This window comes from Natator depressus, chromosome 21, assembly GCF_965152275.1.
Source record: "Natator depressus isolate rNatDep1 chromosome 21, rNatDep2.hap1, whole genome shotgun sequence".
Classification (NCBI taxonomy): domain Eukaryota; kingdom Metazoa; phylum Chordata; order Testudines; family Cheloniidae; genus Natator; species Natator depressus.
The window spans coordinates 3,112,791-3,132,929 of NC_134254.1; the positions used below are offsets into that span (position 1 = coordinate 3,112,791).

Below are 20,139 nucleotides of genomic sequence, written 5' to 3' on the forward strand. Positions count from 1 at the left end.
GAATGGGAAAGGAGAGAAAGGAAAGGTGATAGAGAGGGAAAAGGAGAGCAACATCTTGAGTTACCTGGGACTTTTTCAGTTATCAGCATCACTTTATATTGTAAGACAGATCCCAATAACTTCTCTATATTTGCATGGAAAGTGCCATGCAAACTCAGAGGGCTGAATCCAACAAAATTCTGTGCCCAGATAATTCTGCTGTGTAGCTGCACACAGGCGTCAGCACTGGAGAGACCTATTAAGTCTCATTCCAGTCCAGCCTACTCGAGCCAGTGCAGAATTGCTCCTTACAGTATATTTCCCAGTGTTTGCCCAAGTCAAGGTAAGAATATCTTAAGCAAGCTTCCTCTCCACACACTATGCTTATCTGACCCTTTTATAGCGCTTCCTTTGAAGCCCTGAGTAACAGGGCAGCTCGCAATCGGTCTGTATGAACATATTAAACCGAATTCATGAAAATGGAGCATGTGCCAGACAGTTATTACACCTTCTGCAGATGCACAGTAGGGCTGTCTCTATGCTGCAGGTCAGCAGGGTCGTGTTTGAGGCATATGATTAATTTGCAGTTCTACTGCGTCCAGGGGCAGCAGGGGAAAAGGGAAAAAAAAAGAATCTTGACAGCATCAAATGAGGCAGAAGAGGTTATTGCTTAACAAGAGCCTTTAAACTATCTTTGTGTAAGGCAGTGTCTAAAAAGTTAATAGACAAAGAATGATTTATTGATTAGAGGCACCGCATGGGGCTTTAGCACACTGACTGCAGGTGAATCCAGAAAAGGGGCTCTGCATGGTTCAATTAAACTTCAGCCAGTCGTGCGAGGCAATTACAGAAAATTCAGAAAACTGAAAATGCTACAGAGATGTGGAAGGCTGCTGTCACTTGGCCCTTTATGCCTTAAATAGAGCCTTTTGCTGGAGACAAAGGAATGCAGTAGCCCAGAGAAGATCCTGTCATGATTTTTTATGTCAGATATTGGGCCAAATAGCCTATGCACCTTTCAGCATGGAAAAAAAGCACACAAGGGACCCTCAAGCTATTACCAGCAGGAGAGTGGGGTGGGAGGAGGTATTTTTTCATGCTTTGTGTGTATATAAAAAGATCTTCTACACTTTCCACAGTATGCATCCGATGAAGTGAGCTGTAGCTCACAAAAGCTTATGCTCAAATAAATTGGTTAGTCTCTAAGGTGCCACAAGTACTCCTTTTCTTTTTGTGGATACACTGTGTGTAATGGACTGGAATCACATCTGTGTTCCACCAAGCACTCCGCATTCCACCCAGAGACACGCCCCCCCACCGCCAGATTGGCGCATGGACCAGCAAATACCTAAAGAGATGTAATAAGCGAAGTACAAGAGAGCAGGCAAAGGAGAGCAAGTTTTAAAAACAAAAAGATGAGCTTGGGGCTAGGAGCGCTGAGCTCTCAGCACTTTGCAGGGCTGGGCCCCATAAGAGAACCCAAATTTCTGTCATGTTACTGTGCCTGATCAGGTATTTTCCTACTTATACATCAGCACAGGGGTGCGGATAGTGATGCTGTAAAGTGCGTGAATGGCCACCCTCCGGGTGTAACCCCAGGTGGGGAAAAGCTCAAGTTTATTATATTTGAATAGGATGGTCCTGGGCTGAAGGTGCTGGGTCGGGACTCACAAGAGCAGGGTTCAGTTCCCATCTCTGCCACAGACCCTTGGCAGGTCACCTCTCTGCCACATCTGCAAAACAGTCCTCCCTTTCCGCCACTCCTTGTCTTGTTAATTTCTATTGTGAGCTTTCAGGGCAGGAACCAACTCTTCCCACATGTGGAGCCCTGATCTCAGTCAGGGCCTCTTTATGGTACCCTAATGCTAATAAGAAGCCACTGCTGGTGACCGCAGTCAGCAAACAGCTTATTTTCCCCAGTGAAGGAAGATGCTAATCCAAGCCTGTATCATGACTGTGTGCATTTTTTTTAAGAGATTGCCTCCTAGTGTCCAAATTTCGATACACCTTTGTTAGCAACTGTGTCACACTACATCTCACAGTACACACACTTCTTATTGTCATTTACATTGCAGTAGCAACCAGAGGCCAACCTACCAGGGCCCCAATGTGCTAGGTACTGTACAGACATGCAGGAAATGGCAGTCCCTATCCCAGTGAGGTTATACTCTAAATGACAAGATGGACAAAGTCGTAGGGACAAACAAGTGGTCTAGGGAATGGGGGTAGGGGTGTCACAACCGGATGCATGCAAATCTTAGCCAGTCAGGAGGAGCCATCAGAACTGACCACTCCCTTAGTGCATTCCGAAGTTATAGAAGCGGAGCAGCTTGGGAATTGTCCATCACACACATTTCAGTTTGGGATGCTGAAAACAAAACATTCCAACATTTCCAAATCAACATTTTTGGGACCTTTTCATTCTGCAAAAAATGTCAATAATTTCAGCTTTCCATCCCAGTTCAGGATGAAAAATATGTTCAAATATTGGAATGTCCCACCAGATAGAATTTCTGCTTATGGCTCTGCTCTGCATAGGAAGCTTTACCCATCAAAGCTCATGGATGGTGGAAGCAGGCAGGCAGATTTGCCAGCCAGCAAATGGTAAAAAGGTAAAGCCCATAAGTCAGTTTGAGCCCCTGTCCTCAGGGTTCACGGCATTAAAACAAAAAGATCCAAAACATGAGCAACGATCCAAAACACCAGGTCACAGCAGCCAGAGACCTTTCTTTCCAGTTTTCAGTAAGCAGAGCAGAGATGGAACACACCCTTCTCCTGGCCCCCTTTTCTACATTTCCCCCTTCCGATCACAGCCCCGCCCTAGATGAGCCAAGAATTAGGCAGGGAGCCAGGGAATCCTTTACATGCTGAACACAGGCAGAGCCTTTCCACCTTGTCCCAATGGAGCTGTGCTCCTAAGTCACATAGGAGCTTTTGAAAATTCCACTTCTTGTGCCCAAAAGGTTTGTAACCTGGGTTCTCATTTGCAATACACATTTAAACAAGTTACAGTAATGCCTGAGTGCCTTAATAATGTCTGCTCTACTGTTTGTTTTTGTTTTTCCTTCCTCCAGCTTATAGCCATTTGTATTTGCTCTGATGGTAACATACACGATGAATGCTTTAACAAGGCAACTCATATATGCCAATAAGTTCAGCTGATAACTGACTTAATCATGTTCCTATTATACCACATGGGTGCTCACTACAATGCAACCTTTACTGGCTGCTCTGAAGACACTGTAATTCATTTCTCCGGGTGTGAGTTTGACTTGTCTGACACTCATTTGCAGAAGAGAGCACTGAAAGCACTTCTAGAGGCAAGCGATCATTAACACCCTTCTCCGGCCATGGTCACCTCTGCATCTGATGAGAGCAGGGCGGTTGCTTTAGCATTGCCAGTAGCTGGCACGCCAGTAGAATTCCAAACTCTGATAAGTTGTGCTGTGATATGGAGGAATCATGAGTGATGGAGCAGTCAGCTGGAATAAAAGGTCCAATCATTTGTGATGCAATATGGGGATTGTGTCAGACTAAACCGTAAATTCAGAATCCCAATTACCTTCGCTACAGTGCTTTGCCTTCACTATAATATGGCAGTCAGTGAGCTAGAGCAGCCAATCACCTGTCGGAGTCCAGAGCAATTACAGGAGTTTGTTCCCTTAGGGAATAACAGCCATGCTGCTTCTTATTGCAATAGTGAGTAACCACAAGTCAAAGCATTGTGAGTGTCTCCACAGAAAGATAGTGCTGGGTTTAGGTATCAAATACAGCAGAAAGCTTTTGCAATATGCAAAATAAAAACACAAACCAGCAGTAAAGTAGCACTTTACTCTGCGGTAGTTTTTGTCGTGTGAAATCTAAGTTAAATCAACATGATTTTCAATTGGTATAAAAATTAAGGGGATACTTTTATCTCTGCTTATACCAGCATTATTCCAAATGCAAAATAAAATTGTTAATGAAGAGAGAGTTGTGCAGAACTTAGGTTGGAGTTTTCTGAGATTTGTTTCAATATTTTCCATTCTCCAGTTGGGTTCACGTGCCTGAATTTCTCATTGAGTTTGGGGTTTAAATAAATCAAAAATTTCTGAATATATGTGAAACCAGAAGTGTCCATTGGGATTTTATGTAAATATATAAATCAACCTAAGTTTTCCTTATTAATCCTAAGTGAATCCTTCAATGAACACAAACTCAGTTTTGAGTTTGTAAGATAAGCCCAGCAGCAGACCTGGCTTTGGGTTTCAGTCATTTTGCAGAGCTCTAAATCATAGCTTTTCTGACATTTATTGGAGCCAAAGGGCCTAATTCTCTTCTGACCTACCGTGGGTTAAATCAGGCGTAACTCCACAGACATCAGTAGCATGACACCAGTGTAAAAGAGGTGGTAAATCAGGTCCCTCCATTACATGTGATTTGCTACACAGATTCAGATCACTGGTCCATCCTGGCCAACATCCTGCCTTCAGCCCTGGCCAACACCTGTACTTCAGACAAACATATGAATAGCAAAATCCAAACCATAATGCAGCTAGCCAATAGCATAATGCTGCACATTGTGAGGAAACGCCTTCCTGATCTCTGTAGTGATCATCTTATGCAGATACCATGACATGAGATTGCCACTCTCTTTAGTTGTGGACCTAAAATGAACCAGTCCTTTTGAAAATTCCAGTTACAGTTTCTGACTATATATTCACTGGGGACCAAGAGGAGGCTGTTCTAAGTTTTTGGTAAGGCTCCTGTTCAAGGCCTGAACTTGGCTATTATCAAGACACTCACTTTGAATCCAACGATACTTTTGCCATGGAGGTAGTATTAGGATTGTTTGGGATGAAATGCACCAATGCACTATTGTTGGCTATTAGACTTTACTGTCCAGCTTGACCTTTCAGTTTATCTGCATGCTCAGTGAAATTACACAGACTCTTGGCATGGCTGGCTTTGTCTAAAGCAGCGGGCCCTCTTTTTGTCTTTGTTTCCCTTTAGTTATGGTGACATGGTGCCCAAGACGATTGCTGGAAAGATATTTGGCTCCATTTGCTCGCTGAGCGGAGTGCTGGTCATTGCTCTGCCTGTCCCAGTTATTGTTTCCAATTTCAGCCGAATTTATCATCAGAATCAGAGAGCTGACAAGCGAAGAGCACAAAAGGTAAGTCCCATTTATCCCAGACAGCGCCTTCCACTGACAGACTGCAGAGTGTACAGTCGCACCGCATGAATGGCGACACTGCTTTACTGGTACTATCACAAGCGACACAGACGCAACATGAACATTTGATCGTGATGGGCGTTGCTATCATTAAGGGAAGAATAAAAGATATACACAAATCACAGGGCTAGGTCACCTAGACCATTCCCCCACAGGGGACGGATTGTTCGTTATGATATTGTAACGAACATGGTCACGTTGGTATTTAACTGTTGTCCTTGTGTCACACAGCATGGCCATTGGGAACTTTATGGGAAAAGCAGGGATAGAATTCATAGCCTTCTGCTCCAAAAGCCCAGCTTGCTACACTTAAGCTAATGGCAAATCTCAAAATCATTGTGCATAAGTCATGTGAGACACAACTGCCACTTCTGTTTGTATCTAGTAAGGGCAGTGGTACACCCACACACCTTACCTACATCTACGCACATGTGCATTTACTTACACCTACACAAACACACTCATCTGCCCACATCTATACACACACAGTGTAGTTCACTACAATGTATTTTCATCTAATCTTGTTTTAAATGTATGAAGCAGTGGGGTTTCCATTGCTGCCCTTTATTACACACCAGCCTGGTTCCACTGTGATAAAAAATGTACATCCTTATTTTTTATCTTTATCAGGAGTTATTCACCCTTTTGGCAGTGTGGTTCCTTTGTAGTCTTATCATGTCCGAGCTTTTTTAAAAAAATAAATAAAAAGTTACTGCATGTGATACATAATTAAATGCTGACCATAACCATCAGCTCCTGGGAATTTCTGGGGTTTACTAGTGATATACCAATACATTCAGTGCAAAAATATAACACATGTATTGCATTCTTCATTTTGGACTTGCCAACTTATACGAGAGCCAGGATTGCAGAATCAGATTCTTATAGCTCCTAGAGACTAAGGCCCAGTATACACCTAAAATTTAGGTCAACCTAGCTATGTCGCTCAGGGGTGTGAAAAATTCACACCTGAGAGATGTGGTTAACCCAACTTAAGTCCCACTTTAGACTCTGTTAGGTGGATGGAGGAATTCTTCTGTCAACCTTGCTGCTGCCTCTCAAGGGGATGGCTTACCTACAGCAATGGAAAACCCTTTCCAGCACTGTAGTAAGTGTCTACACTACAGCTGTGTAGTTGCGGCACTGTAGCATTTGTAGTGTAGATCTAGCCTAAATATTTCTTTTCTTCTGTGCAATGTTGTCTGCCAAGAATCCGGTGCTTAGGGGACTTGATGGAAGGTAGTAGAAGAATGATGTGTTTTTTCTGCCCCAGGCAGGTATCTAGGGTGTGTCTCCATCTTGCATCTCAGGGGGCAGAGATGGGACTGGAAAATTTACAAATGTTGGCATTCTGGACCTATAGGATAGCGACAAGTGGACAGCTGCCATGCAGAAATGAAATGCATCTGCCATATATTAGCTCTGAGTGTTGCATCTACATTCAAAATGGATTTGACAGTGTATATATATCCTTTAAAATTTTACAAAAATTCTCCATTTTACCAGCTATTTGAAATGTAGAGTGTAACACAATGTAATTTAGATGAAAAACATAATATAAATATGAAATATATAATAAATACACACACACACACACACCTGCCCATTTGGTAAAAAGTGCCATCCACACAGTTGTTTCACATGGCATTAGCCATCATGTGGCTGGTATAAGTCTCTAGTAATTCATGTAGGACCCAGTCTTGCAATGTGATCTGACTTCAGTGGGACTGCATTTGGGCATAAGGCTCACAGAAGCAGATCCCTTTGGGTTTAAATTTTAATGCTTAGTAGCTTATACAGCAGAGCCTCACTGTATTTCTATACGATTCCAGTGTTGTAGCTGTGCTGGTCCCAGAATATTAGAGAGACGAGGTGGGTTAGATAATACCTTTTATTGGGCCAACTTCTGTTGGTGAAAGAGACAAGCTTTCAAGCTTACATAGATCTGAAGATCAGCTCTGGGTAAGCTCGAAAGCTCGTCTCTTTCACCAACAGAAGTTGGCCCAATAAAAGATATTACCTTCCCTACCTTGTCTCTGTATATCTGTACTACAGTCCTGCCATATAAATACCACAAATGGATAAACCGGTAGATTAGATTAGAAAAGCTTTAGTGTATAGCAGTTTGGTGAGTATTTATGTATATCCCGCTCCTCCATTTGGTGACATAGGCTCTGATCTGACATCTCTGAAATCAGTGTACAGATTCTCAGCTGGTGTAAAGCAGCGTAGCTCCAGTGACTCCATCAGTGCACACCAGCTGAGAATCTGTTTCTGTCTGGATTTTGATTAGAGACAGTAGTATCAGGCCCAGACTTGAGAAGCCTCTAGGCATACTGAGCTTTGGCTTCTTGGCTTTATGTTGTGGTGCAACCTGGAAGATAGAAAATCAAGTATCTACAGACTGGAAGTCGACCTATCCAGAATTTCAGTACAGCCACCTGGTTGGACACGAGGTTATATTTCAAGACAGCAAAAGTCTAGCCTCTGCTGGCTCATCTTTGCAACTTCTAAATTGCTATGTATTGTATTTATTATAGGAAGGGTTGAAGCAAGCAAGGTATGCATAAGGCTGCATAAATTCTCAACTACCACACCACTCTAAGGCTTTGTCGTCACTGGAACTTCGTCGGCAAAACTTTTGTTGTTCAGGGGTGTGAGAAAAACACACACACCCTCGAACGACAAAAGTTTTGCTGATGAAAAGTGCTGGTGTGAACAGCGCTTTGTCAGCAGGAGAGCTCTCCTGACGTCAAAGCTGCCACTGCTGCTTGTGGCTGGAAGCAGCTACACTTCGCGCCTTATAGTGGCAAGGCTGTAGCGGCACAGCTGTGTCACTAAAAGGTGCGTAGTGTAGACAGAGCCTGAACTGCCTTATGCATATACTCCAGTTACCATCTGGAGAAGCGAGCATCTGCCTGTTCATGAACTCCTCACCCATCTACCTGCAGCTTGTCAATCAATTAAGTTAGACTATGTTCCAATCTTGATATTCATAGAAGGTCCTTAGAGAGGAATGAGGCCATTAATCTGAAAGTGGATTTCATCATTATCTGTGAAGGCTGAGATCACTGCACTGTTCCAGTGCTGCTTCCTTATAGCCCCCCTGTTAAATCTTTGTGGCATTTAATCACATGTAAAATCAAGCTGCTCACCTACCTACGTACCAATGAAAAAGACCTGAGTGCTGTAGGTAGCAGAGCGCATGTGCCCCTTGCAACGAATGAATGTTGTTATGGATACAGAACCATCCTCACACAAGTTTATATTTAATAGTGGAATAATTTTACTATCAAACCAGGAAGAGTGCAAGAATTTTCAAAGGAGATACAAAAGTCACCAAAAACAAAGAGACACCACAAGGTAGCTTCAAACCCCAGAGATTGCTATACAGTAACCGGATGGGTCTGTAATATAGCAGGGGGGATGCAGTCATGTCTCTGTTCTGGAGCTGAGCATCACAGGAACAGCTCAGAAAACAACACAACCAAGGGGAGAGAAGAGCCAATGACATCTATCTCACCGCTGCACACAGTCTATTCCAGCAGGCATAATGTTTAGGGCATGGGTTCTCAAAGCCTTTCAGTGTGTGGACCACATTTACCATAGAATTGAGCCTGGATCTTCACTTGCTTCCACTGGTGTAAATCAGGAGTGTATCTACTGAAAGTCCATGGAGTAATGCTGGTGTAAAACTAGCAGGAGTGAGTGAAGAATCACACCCTTTGTCTCCTGGGCACCTCTCCACCCATTCACAATTGCTTACCATTACTCTTCCCAGTGAGTGTGAAGTGCTACCATTCTGAGCAGAGGTGTTTTACACCTCACCTTTCCATCTACTTTACACAGGGGTAAATGATTACACTCAGAGCCAGGCAGGGGAGACCTATGCCTGGTCGGCTGTAAGAATATAGTAAGCAAGACAGAGTATTTACATTCAGTGACTGTCTACACTACAGCTGCCACTGCTGTAGCCTTGTACTGTCAACACTTACCAGAGCGATGGCAGAGGTTTTCCCGTTGCTGTAGTAAACCCACCTTTCCAAGAGGCGGAAGCTGGGTTGATGGAAGAATTCTTTTGTTGACGTAGTTGTGTTTACAGTGGGGTTAGGTCAACCTCAAGTATCTGACACTGCAAAGGTCCAGCTGAATCTTGTTGCCGAGTAGGAATGTTAAACAATGTTCCCTGCAGCAAATCTGAAAATAAAATAAAAATCTGGTGATGGGGATGACTGGTCTTTTTTATGCTCTAGAGACAAATATTCAGTAATTGACTTTCTTCTAACTAGCTTAAATAGCACCTAGGCACCGCCTTGTCTTTTACAGAAGAGACTGAAGCAAAGCTATTAAGTACTAAAGTGTCTGTTGATAAGTCCAAGTGACAGCCATTGCAACAAGAGCTGTAATGAGTTGAATTTCTCCTTCAATAATGAACAAAGAGCAATATATTATTAAATACAAGTTTTATAAACACACATGGAAATGAATAAAATCAAGACTGAGCTGTAGGAGAAATAAATAAAACATGCATATGCTCCAGCATCTCACTTGCAATCAGAAATGACTGTAGAAAACAATTTGATTCTGAATAGAGTTTGCGATAGACAAGGAGTCCCAAAGCAATTTAGAAAGCATTGATACCAGTAAGGATGGAATATGAGGCTAAATCTGGACTTTTCAAAGCCTCCTAAGGGATTTGGGTGCCCAGCTCCCATGGGATTAGGGAATTAGGTGCCTTTTGAAAATCACAGTCTAAATTCCTATCCTCTACTCTGGATGAGCGTTGAAGCATATTGTGGAGTCATGGATGGAAAGCTCCTGTCTCTAAGATCTCCCAGAGTTCCAGCTGGCCAGACTGTCTCAGGACTCACTCACTGTCCACCTTCTCTTACAAGCAAAGTGTGGTATCGTGAGCTTGCAAAACTGCCTCCGGTGTTGCATCTGTTCTGTGCTGATAGGGTTTCAGTCTCTAGCGCTGTCAATCCTCCAGCTTTCTCCAGCAGTAAAATCCCCTTTTAAAATTCAACACAAAATCCCCTTCACTGAACAATTGCATCCCAAATAGCACGCTCCATCAGAATCCCAAGTCAGAAGAATGCATTTCAACAGGTAATGAACAGGACCATATTACAAGCATTATAACTGAATATCATGCAGCCCCAATGCTACGTGCTAATGGAAAATTTAACTATGGTTCCCTGGAGGACAGATCCACAATCCATCCCATCTGCGTGTAGAGACTTCTATTTCAGACCTCAGAATCACAACATAAAGAACAACCAAACCATGTCCAATTAACAATTAATTTCCCAGAACTGTGAATTTACAGGTCACTCAAATACCTTTTAAGCAACTAAAAACATAATCCATTCATCACTAAATAGCAACATCTATAACAGATTCAAATTTCTAATTTAAAAAAGAAAACATCCCCCCACTGCCTTCATTTACAATATCATTTGTGACTAAAAAAAAATTGTAAAGAGAAATATGCCTTTGTAAATGTTGTTTTGGACAAATACTGCACAATATTCTGTTATTATGGCAACCTCTCTGAGCTCACTTATTTTACTGAAACTAACACAACAGGCCCTAACTGAGACTGGGGCCCCATTATGTACATTTAGTGAGAGACAGTTACTACACTAAAGAACTTACTATTTAAACAGATGACTCATCCATGGTCACACAAGACACCTATAGCAGAACCAAGAATTGAATACAGATCTCCTGGGTTCTAGGCCCATGCCATAACCACAAGCCTATCCTCCCACATTGCTATGGTATCATCTCCATGCAGTCAATATTCATATTGAAGATTTTTGCATGGATTCATTTTTCTCCCTTTTTTTGTTGGCTGTTGATCTGTTTTGTAAGGCGGATATATGCTGCTAACCTTCATGCTCACATGATTGATTGCTGCTCTTATCAGGTTTGCTGTATTGACACACACGGGGTATAATTTTTTTCCTAGATTTGAATTTCTAATTCCCCTTGGCATTGCATAAATTGCTGGATTTGTAAAGTTTTCTCAAGTCAGAAGCATGAGTAATCCTCACATGCTGATTACTGTAGGAATACTAAAGAGAAAGAAACACACACAGCAATGAACTAATGATAGCCTCACTGGGGATTTGTCTATGGGAGTTTAGAAGCTACTATAAACATCATGTGGATTCCAGCACCATCCCCCGGAGGTTTGATTTCCATCTTCTGGAGTAGGACAAATATAAGTAATGGTTAAATTTCCCACCTAATAATAGTAATAGCTCTTTTTATCTGTAGATCTCAAAGGACTTTATGAAGGAGATAAACCATATTACCCCCATTTTACAGACAGGAAAGCAGAAGCACAGAGAGGTGAAGTGACTTGTCCAAGGTCACCCAGCAGGCCACTGACAGAGCCAGGAATAGGGCACAGGTCTCCTAAATCCCTGCCGCCTGGATCACATACCAAGCTTGTCACTTTACTGTAGTTGGTGCGTATTGCGGGATGACCTGATGGGGGAGAGACAGAGCGTGTGGCACTGGGAATACATGTCTTAGCAAACACCTCTGGGGGAGGGAGCAGGGTTGAGCAGTGAAGTCAAGAGGCAGCAGGCATGCAGCAGAAGAGAGACTGAGATTGAGACGGCTTGGCAGCAAAGAGAATAAGAACCCTGGGAGCAGGGTGACGTGTCCTGAAGACAGACTGCCGGAGATACATCATGGGATCCCAAGGTGTGGCAATATGGTTCCTAGCTACGGTTTGGGGCTGAACTCTGAGCACGAGCAGAAAGATCTGGAGATAGTAGATGGAGGATGGAGTTCCTCTCTCTGGGCTGTGCAGATGGAAGACTCAGCCCCACTTCCCCTGCCCCCACTTCGTCTGAGTGTAAAATAGGGACAGAAGCCCAGGGCGGAAATCTGGCTTGCTATAAAAAAATGAGTTGAGCGAATCTATTTTCTGGGTAAGATAACAGAATATTTAACACAATAATGAACCTCTCCCTCCCCAGGCACGTGACTATCACTTTAGGAACAACTAAGCCACTGGGTGGAGTGCGGGGGGCTGCAGAGCTGTACTGCACCCTGCAGGCTCAGAGGAGTAATAAGACGAAATAGAACAGTTCTTCCTCAAGGTGTCTAGTCTGCATCATCCTTCAGCGCATGCATACTAGATCCCCACAGTCCCTGGCGAGACCTCTCTGGAACATGGGCTAGTGCAAGGAAGGAAGGGTGGGGCATAGGCCTTGCCCACTGAGGGATGCAGCCAGGTAACAATTCTGATGCTTCCCTGAGTACAGGGAGTGTAAGTGTGTCTGGTATCGGAGGAGTCTTGCAAGGAGGGGCGGGATAAAGCTCCTTGCACACGTGCTAGCCCTGTGCATCCACATAAGGGTTGTCATACACTGTTCCCTTTAAGGAGCAAGCTAAGCGATGGCATTTTTTGCATGAAACACCACAAATGCATTTCCTAGGTTTCGGCCGTGCTAAATACGCCTTGGGCTCACTCTCTCTTTTCTCCGTCTGTCACCAGCATGGTAAATATTTTGAGTGTGTCAGTTACTGTAGATGCTTTAAAAGAACTTCAGTCTATTGCAGGAAGCACAACTGTTATGGAACATAAATACATTTTAAAATCTGGAGCTAGAAATGGTTTCCTCCTGTTTTAATGAACTCTTTTAAAAGGAGTAGGCATAGCTGAAGTGTTACTGCAGTCTGGCTATTCTCAGTAGGTCAGTGGTACCAACTGACACATTTTAGGGCAGCCCTGAGGCTGCTCTAAACTACAGCAAAGTTAGGACAAATGTAAAGCCAGTCTGAGAATCAGGGCACACCCCACTCTGCTGTATCCAGTGGAGACAAGCCACAGCAAAACATCTGAGTCATTAAGCAGAAAATCTCTCTGTCAGCAGCCAGATGCTCCTCCCTCCCTAGTCTACAACTTAATATTCAGACCGTGTATTTAAATTCTCTTCCAAATTTCCCCAGCCTTTGCAGTTTTGCGCAAAAGAATTTCAATTTGCAGGCTCCTAAAACTAGAGATAAATGCAGCTGAATGTGTGACTTAGACTTGGGTCATCTAATGAGCAGTAATAAACGCAGAAATAACGTGAGCATGTCATATCTGGCTGAATGTGATGTTCAAATAGATGTACAGATAGGAGGATAAGAGTGAGATTAAACCTGAGTTTTCCAGCTTAATTTGAGCTTTAGGTACAGCTGCATTATTTCAGAAAGTTGAGAAATGGGAAGGCATTCAACAGCACTTATGCTTCCCTACTTTATCATATGCTAAATCCCAGCTGTTGTTGCTGCTCAGGAGGTATTGGCCTAACACGGAGATGAGTTCAAATGGCATGAGCAAATATTTGCAAATGTTTATAAAATCCACACACATGTCTTTGAAAAACAAACTGAGATAAAATTTTGCCTTAAAGAGGAGACAAAAAAAATACCCATTATCAGTTTAAACACTTCAAAGATAAATTGCTCTTCCCCCAAACTGTATTACCAGAGAATTAATTACAAGGAGATCTGGCAATCTGAATTCATTGTGCAGTGTTGTCAAATTCTCTCCTCTGGCATGCAGCAAAGACCGGGTCAGCCTCAGTGGGAGATGAATTGATCATTTCTGACAAGGTTCATTTGGTAAATTTGAGGGGGTGGCGGGGGATGTTTATTTCTGAGTGATATTTTAAGAACAGAACTTCTTCCTGACATTGATACAATGCTGCTCTTGAGTGAATGTCACAAACACCTTTGAGTCTGAGAACTGGAATATTTAAAAGATTCGACGGTGGAGTGGCTCTCCGGCTCAGATCAGTATTAGCATCTCTCTCACATAAGGGTTCAGTTTGTACTCATGCTGGTATGGGTGCACTGAGAAGAATAGGCAGGTACAAGTATCTGATCTGGGCTCTCCAGGGCAGGAAGAATGAGGATTGCAAATGTTCTAAAGCACCCTCCAGTGTAAATCCGTAGTAACTCCTCAGAGAGGTTTAAGACAAACAAAAGGAAATCTTTCTTCACACGATGCACAGTCAACCTCTGGAACTCATCCCCAGGGGATGTTGTGAAGGCCAAAACTATAACTGGGTTCAAAAAAAGAACTAGGTAAGTTCGTGGAGGATAGGTCCATCAGTGGCTTTTAGCCAGGATGGTCAGGGACGCAACCCCATGATCTGAACGTCCCCAGTCTCTGTTTGCCAGAAGGTGGGAGTAGAGGACAAGGGATGAGTCACTCGATAATTGCCCTCTTCTGTTCGTTCCCTCTGCAGCACCTGGCATTGGCCACTGTCAGAAGACAGGATGCTGGGCTAAGTGGACCATTGCTCTGATCCTGTGTGGTTATTCTTATGTTCTTATATTCTTAATATGAGACCCTTAAATATGCTCAAACCCCGAACAGTTTCCCTTTGGGGAGAGGAAGAGAGAAAGAACAAACCTTATGTGACAGATGTTAGTCACATTATGCAACAGATGTCATAGTGATGAGGGATGTATAGGAACCTGAATAGAACAGAGAAGATTTTTGATTGTGGGTTTGATTCAGTTAAACTTCCAAAGGTTTGAGTGCCTTTGCAGAGTTCATGTGAATGATCCAGAAATCTTGAGCCTATAAGACTGGTTGAGAATCTTGAGAGAACTATTTTTCAGAGAGAATTTAGCCTTATGGCTTCAAGGGGGAAAGCAGGTGAGACCTTATTAACAGCAAAGCTCCTCTCTTCACACAAATGCCACAAGTGGTGACAAAAACAGGAAGGAAGGCAGCAAAACCCCACAGACAATATTAGATCTGTCGGCCAAACTGCTCCTAAACAAAATGTTTTTCAAAGTGTTGTGGGAGGCCTCGTTTCTCCTTAATCTCCTGGGGACATTGACACTTGTCCTTTGTGTCACTTAAATTGTCCTGCTTTAAAAATAACCAGCTCAGATGCCTCATTGAGTTGGAAAGATTCTATCAAGCATAGCAAACAAAGTTGGTTTGTTCTACTGTCCTTTTTTATTTACTGGGACCAAGCTCCAGAAATAACAACTACAGATCCCCTTTCCAGCTGCAAAGCTGATGGGGGGAGAGGGGGTCTGGAGGAAGCTGTTTGTACCAAGTCTGATGCTGCCTGTGTGCTCACCAAGCATAAGTTCATTGTGCACTAATTGGATAGACACTGTGTTGAGGAAATACAGGAGGTACCTATTGCTGCAAGGTAATGGCACTGAAGGGTGTCAGTGTCAATGAAAAGGAATAGAAGGGTTTTGTACATTAAAGAATTTTGAAGGGGGCTGTTTAATTGTGCACACTCCTCTCTTCTCTTCTGAGAGCAGAGATCTCCCCAAGCTGCTCCAATTACAGTCCAACTAATTATGGCAGTACCAATCCCCTTGGCTCCAGCATCATATCCCAGGGAGAATGAAGTGTTGGCAATAAACAGTAGCAGGAACTCTGGGCTCTGTACAATTATCTGGGTATAAACTTGGGGCCTGATACTGAGAGGTGCTGGGCACCTGCAAATCCTATTGAAGACAGCACTGCTCCAGACCAGACCCAGGCTTGGAAATTCTGCAGGCTGTCATGGATTGTGGGGTCTCCGCGACTGGGTCCTGCAGCCCTTATAACCCACTAGGGCAATGCTAGAGAGTAAGGGCTGTGCGATGGAACCCTCAATTTGTAAATTTAGGGCCATTTCTTCTCATTTCCTCTTCCCATTTATTACTGACTAGTCCTAAGCTTTCTATCTAAGTAGTTAGAGACACTTGCCATATCTGCTCTCGGTGAACCCTTCCGTAGGCTAAGCGCATTCAGCCCCATCTTCTCAGGGCTCTTGTATTGCATCTGAACCACGTATCTTGCTTTCAATAGCAAAGAGGCATTGCTAAGCTCAGCAGTTTCCTGGTCACACAATGTCAGTGCCCTCATGTCTGCAACTCTAGGAGTCATGTGGTTTTCACTCAGGGTGTCTTCTTCTTCTTCTTCTTCTTTTTTTTTTTTTAAGGTCAGTGCAGCCGGCCACAAAGAATCTAAAGGACTTTTGTCATTTGTTGGTTTATTTGTTGTTCCCTTTCAAAGGGCATTGCGTTGCCAGTTACTAAGCGCGTGGTGTTTTGGACCCTTGGCTAGCTAGCTTGCAGCCAGTTTTGCAAGGTGAATGTGAAACCTGGTTAGTGTTTCCACTTTTTAAACAAAGGAGACTCAACTCTGTTCTAACAAATCCACTTCAGGCCCCACTGCACATGCCTTCCTCTGGACTGCTGGCAAACAGGGCTGCCAAGGCACCACTCTCATGGTACACACCTTTGAACAGCCCAGCCAGTCTATGTGGGCTCAAGAAGTGCCTTTTCTGGTTGGCAGGCGTACTAGCCCATAAAAAAAAATATACCATGACTTGCCCCTCTGCTCTGCAGTCTTCTCACTGCAGAGGGTATGCCCCACTCTTTGCAAGAAACCTCCTTCTGGTCCCACTCCAACGTGGAAGAAAACATGGGTCTCACTCTTCAGTGCTATTACAGGTGAGTGTGAGCAGTGGGGCGGGGAGTGTAAAATCCTGCAGTACCTGTGTGATTTGCAGCATTAGTCATGCAGCCTGTGTTGCCATTGGGCTGTAGTATGGTGGCCAAATCCTCCTAAAAGCACTGGCACTGGCAGCCAGCAGTACTTTGGAGCAGCCACCATGACTGAGGTGGGCAGGAATCTGAGCCAGGCGTGTCTCCGTGGCTGTCCCTCCTGAAGCTCTGCCCCTGTGCTAAAAAGGCATACTTTGGAAGTAATTCTGGATAACGCTGGTGCAGCTAGGGGATTGCTGTGGACAATAAAACATGCAGAAATTCCTTTGAGTAGGGGCATGTCACTGATGTTGGCAGACATTTGCTGGCTTGCTGAACGCAGTCAAACCTCTAGAGCTGCCCCTGGCGCTCTAAGTTTGGCAAAGTGAGTTCTCCCGTGTCTGGATGCACCAAATCTTGGCTTCAAACCACAGATGGCAGGTGCTCAGGCTGCATCCTGGGAGGTTTTCTGGAGCTTTTCCAACACAGCGGGGGGGAGGGGGGAATTTGACTGAAGGGATTGGGGGGTTTCGACACACACGCACACAATGAGAGAGAAGTGTAAATACTCAAATGCCAAAGTATTCTGTGGACAACAGTGTTAAAGGGTCTTTATGATAGAATGGTTAGATTTGCTAAGCAAGCAAAGATATTAAAACAGCTGATAATCTCAAAGTGATTAGTATGGTTTTAGTGCGGCATTTCACATGAGCTAATCTGAAATTGTCCACTTCCACCTAAGTATAAAACTTCAGCAACCACAGAGCTTCCACAAACCTTCAACAGATTCCAGGCCTTCGGTAAATATGCTTTTGAGTATTTTAGTTTAGTGTGTTCAGTATGTTTCATTTATTAGCCAGTGGCCTTTGCTTACAGCATTTTGACCCTAGAAGCTCAGGAAATGTGTTGTAGAAGCTTTGAAAGCCTTCTTGTTCCCTTATGAGCATCCAGCAAAGGACCAAACACCAAATGTAGATAAGGGGAAGTACTATGCAACAGGAATTCATTTTCTACAACTGCTCTCACATAAAACTATATCCCAAAATGCTTTACAGTTCTGAACATTACATGCAACCAAAGAGTCTAGGGTATAAATTAGGAAAAGCAGTGGAATGGGCACATTGTCTGGCAGAGGAATTAAAGCGTTCAATCATATGACTAATAACAGAGAGAGAGGGAAATAAAGGGAAAAGGGAGAAATAATATCTTTTTAGATTGGAGTCGATGCAGTGAACAGAGATACAGGGCAGATTATTCCAGGCAGCAAGAGCTACACCACTCTGGCCGCTCAGTAAAAGGGTGGCAATTCTGCAACAGAAAAGCTTCAAAAAAGACTATCATACACATTGTGAAGAGAGTGGTCACTTTGGATGGGCTATTACCAGCAGGAGAGTGAGTTTGTGGGGGGGGGGGGTGGAGGGTGAGAAAACCTGGATTTGTGCTGGAAATGGCCCAACTTGATGATCACTTTAGATAAGCTATTACCAGCAGGAGAGTGGGGTGGGAGGAGGTATTGTTTCATGGTCTCTGTGTGTATATAATGTCTTCTGCAGCTTCCACAGTATGCATCCGATGAAGTGAGCTGTAGCTCACGGAAAGCTCATGCTCAAATAAATTGGTTAGTCTCTAAGGTGCCACAAGTACTCCTTTCCTTTTCAAGGAGAAACTGCTGAGCTTGAATTAATATGCAAACTAGATACCATTAACTTGGGTTTGAATAGAGACTGGGAGTGGCTGGGTCATTACACATATTCAATCTATTTCCCCATGTTAAGTATCCTCACACCTTCTTGTCAACTGTCTAAATGGGCCATCTTGATTATCACTACAAAAGTTTTTTTCTCCTGCTGATAACAGCTCATCTTAATTAATTAGCCTCTTACAGTCTGTATGGCAACTTCCACCTTCTCTGCATGTATATATATATCTTCTTACTATATGTTCCATTCTGTGCATCCGATGAAGTGGGCTGTAGCCCGCAAAAGCTTATGCTCTAATAAATTTGTTAGTCTCTAAGGTGCCACAAGTACTCCTTTTCTTTTTGCGGATACAGACTAACACGGCTGCTACTCTGAAACCTGAGAATGTTTTTGCACTGGCAGCTGTAAATCTGTGGAAAGGACGGAAGAAGTAGCTGTGGAAATGTTTAAAAGGGAATCAAGGCAGCACCAGGAAAAGTCAGAAATAAATGTCCTTCTGACTGTTTTGCTTTTGTTATTTTCTTCTTGAGAGGCACTTTAGACACAGCCTGTTCCCTGCATTACAGCCCACATCCCTGTAGGCACGGAGAATGTGACGGCAGACAGAAGAGAAGATGAAGAGTGATGATGATGAAGAGAATATTTAACACTAGATTTATAGCATCATCTTACCCCTGAGAAAGATGTCTGACACATCTGTCAATAGAGATAGCATTAGCATACGTGATTTGCTGCCAAGTGGGTTTGAAATTTTCAACGTGGTTGTCTCATTCTTTTGGCTGACTCGGGGCAGGATGCCCTGTGAAGGTGGTCATCCTCTGGAGCATGGAAGGGAGAAGACTAGGAGAAGCTAACATTGAAACAATCTGGCTAAGCAAGGGAGGCATTATCAGAGCTCTGCTCAGATCCATCAGGCTAGAGGACAGGGAATGGTTATTTAAGGACCATTTAAAGGAAAGAGGTAGATTGCAAAAGGGGAAGAAATAAGGTTAAAAACTAGAGCTGGTTGACATCTTTTCAACAAAAAATTGCTTTCCAGAAGAAATGAAAGTTTTTCTTGAAAATTTTTAGTTTTTTTATAAAAAACAAAACAAAACAAAAAATAATCAGCATTTTGATTTTTTGAAATGTTTTCCCCCCTTTTTACCTCCCACCTCCTCAGTGGAGGTAAGGGAGAGTACGGGAGGGGGAACACTGAAAGTTATTGGAGGGTTTTAAAAAGTAAAGCATTTTTCTGATTGCCCCCCCCCCCAAAAAAAAAGTAGCAAAAAAGTCATATGATTCATTTCCTTTGACTTTTTTTTAAACTATGTAGCCTTTTCCAGCCATCTCTAGTTCAAACTCCTGCTCTCTGTTCCCCAAACTGTATAAGACAATTATTTAGATGTCCCTAACCCATCCTCTGAGGGGAGGATTCAAACAGGTGAACCAGAGCTGAAAGGCTCCGTCTCCCGCCCATGTGCACATACTTGAACACTGACCCTGTTTAAAATCATTTCTTCACTCATCCATAGGCACTGCACATCTGTTGCAGACCCTGACAGATGCCCTCTTTCTCTGCTATCACCCATTACTGGGTTGTAGGCTGTGACCTGCGAGCACCCTTACAAATCTCCCCCATCCTTTGGTGGTTCCTTGGTCACCCACGTGAAAGGGTTTCCTCTCTGCTCCCTGCAGGGATGAGGCGCTGCACTTGGAGAGCACCGCCCAGGTGGCTAATTA

The 20,139-nt window shown here is 43.4% G+C and overlaps 1 protein-coding gene across 2 annotated transcripts in view; it reads left to right on the top strand.

Annotated features, from left to right (window-relative positions):
* The window catches only part of KCND3 (potassium voltage-gated channel subfamily D member 3), a 222,784-nt gene that overhangs the window by 167,157 nt on the left and 35,488 nt on the right, over positions 1–20,139 (top strand). For both annotated transcript variants that reach the window (XM_074936350.1, XM_074936351.1), the window contains one exon: positions 4,972–5,134. In XM_074936350.1, coding sequence (XP_074792451.1) covers positions 4,972–5,134 — 163 coding nt within the window. The remainder of the gene's footprint in view (positions 1–4,971; positions 5,135–20,139) is intronic.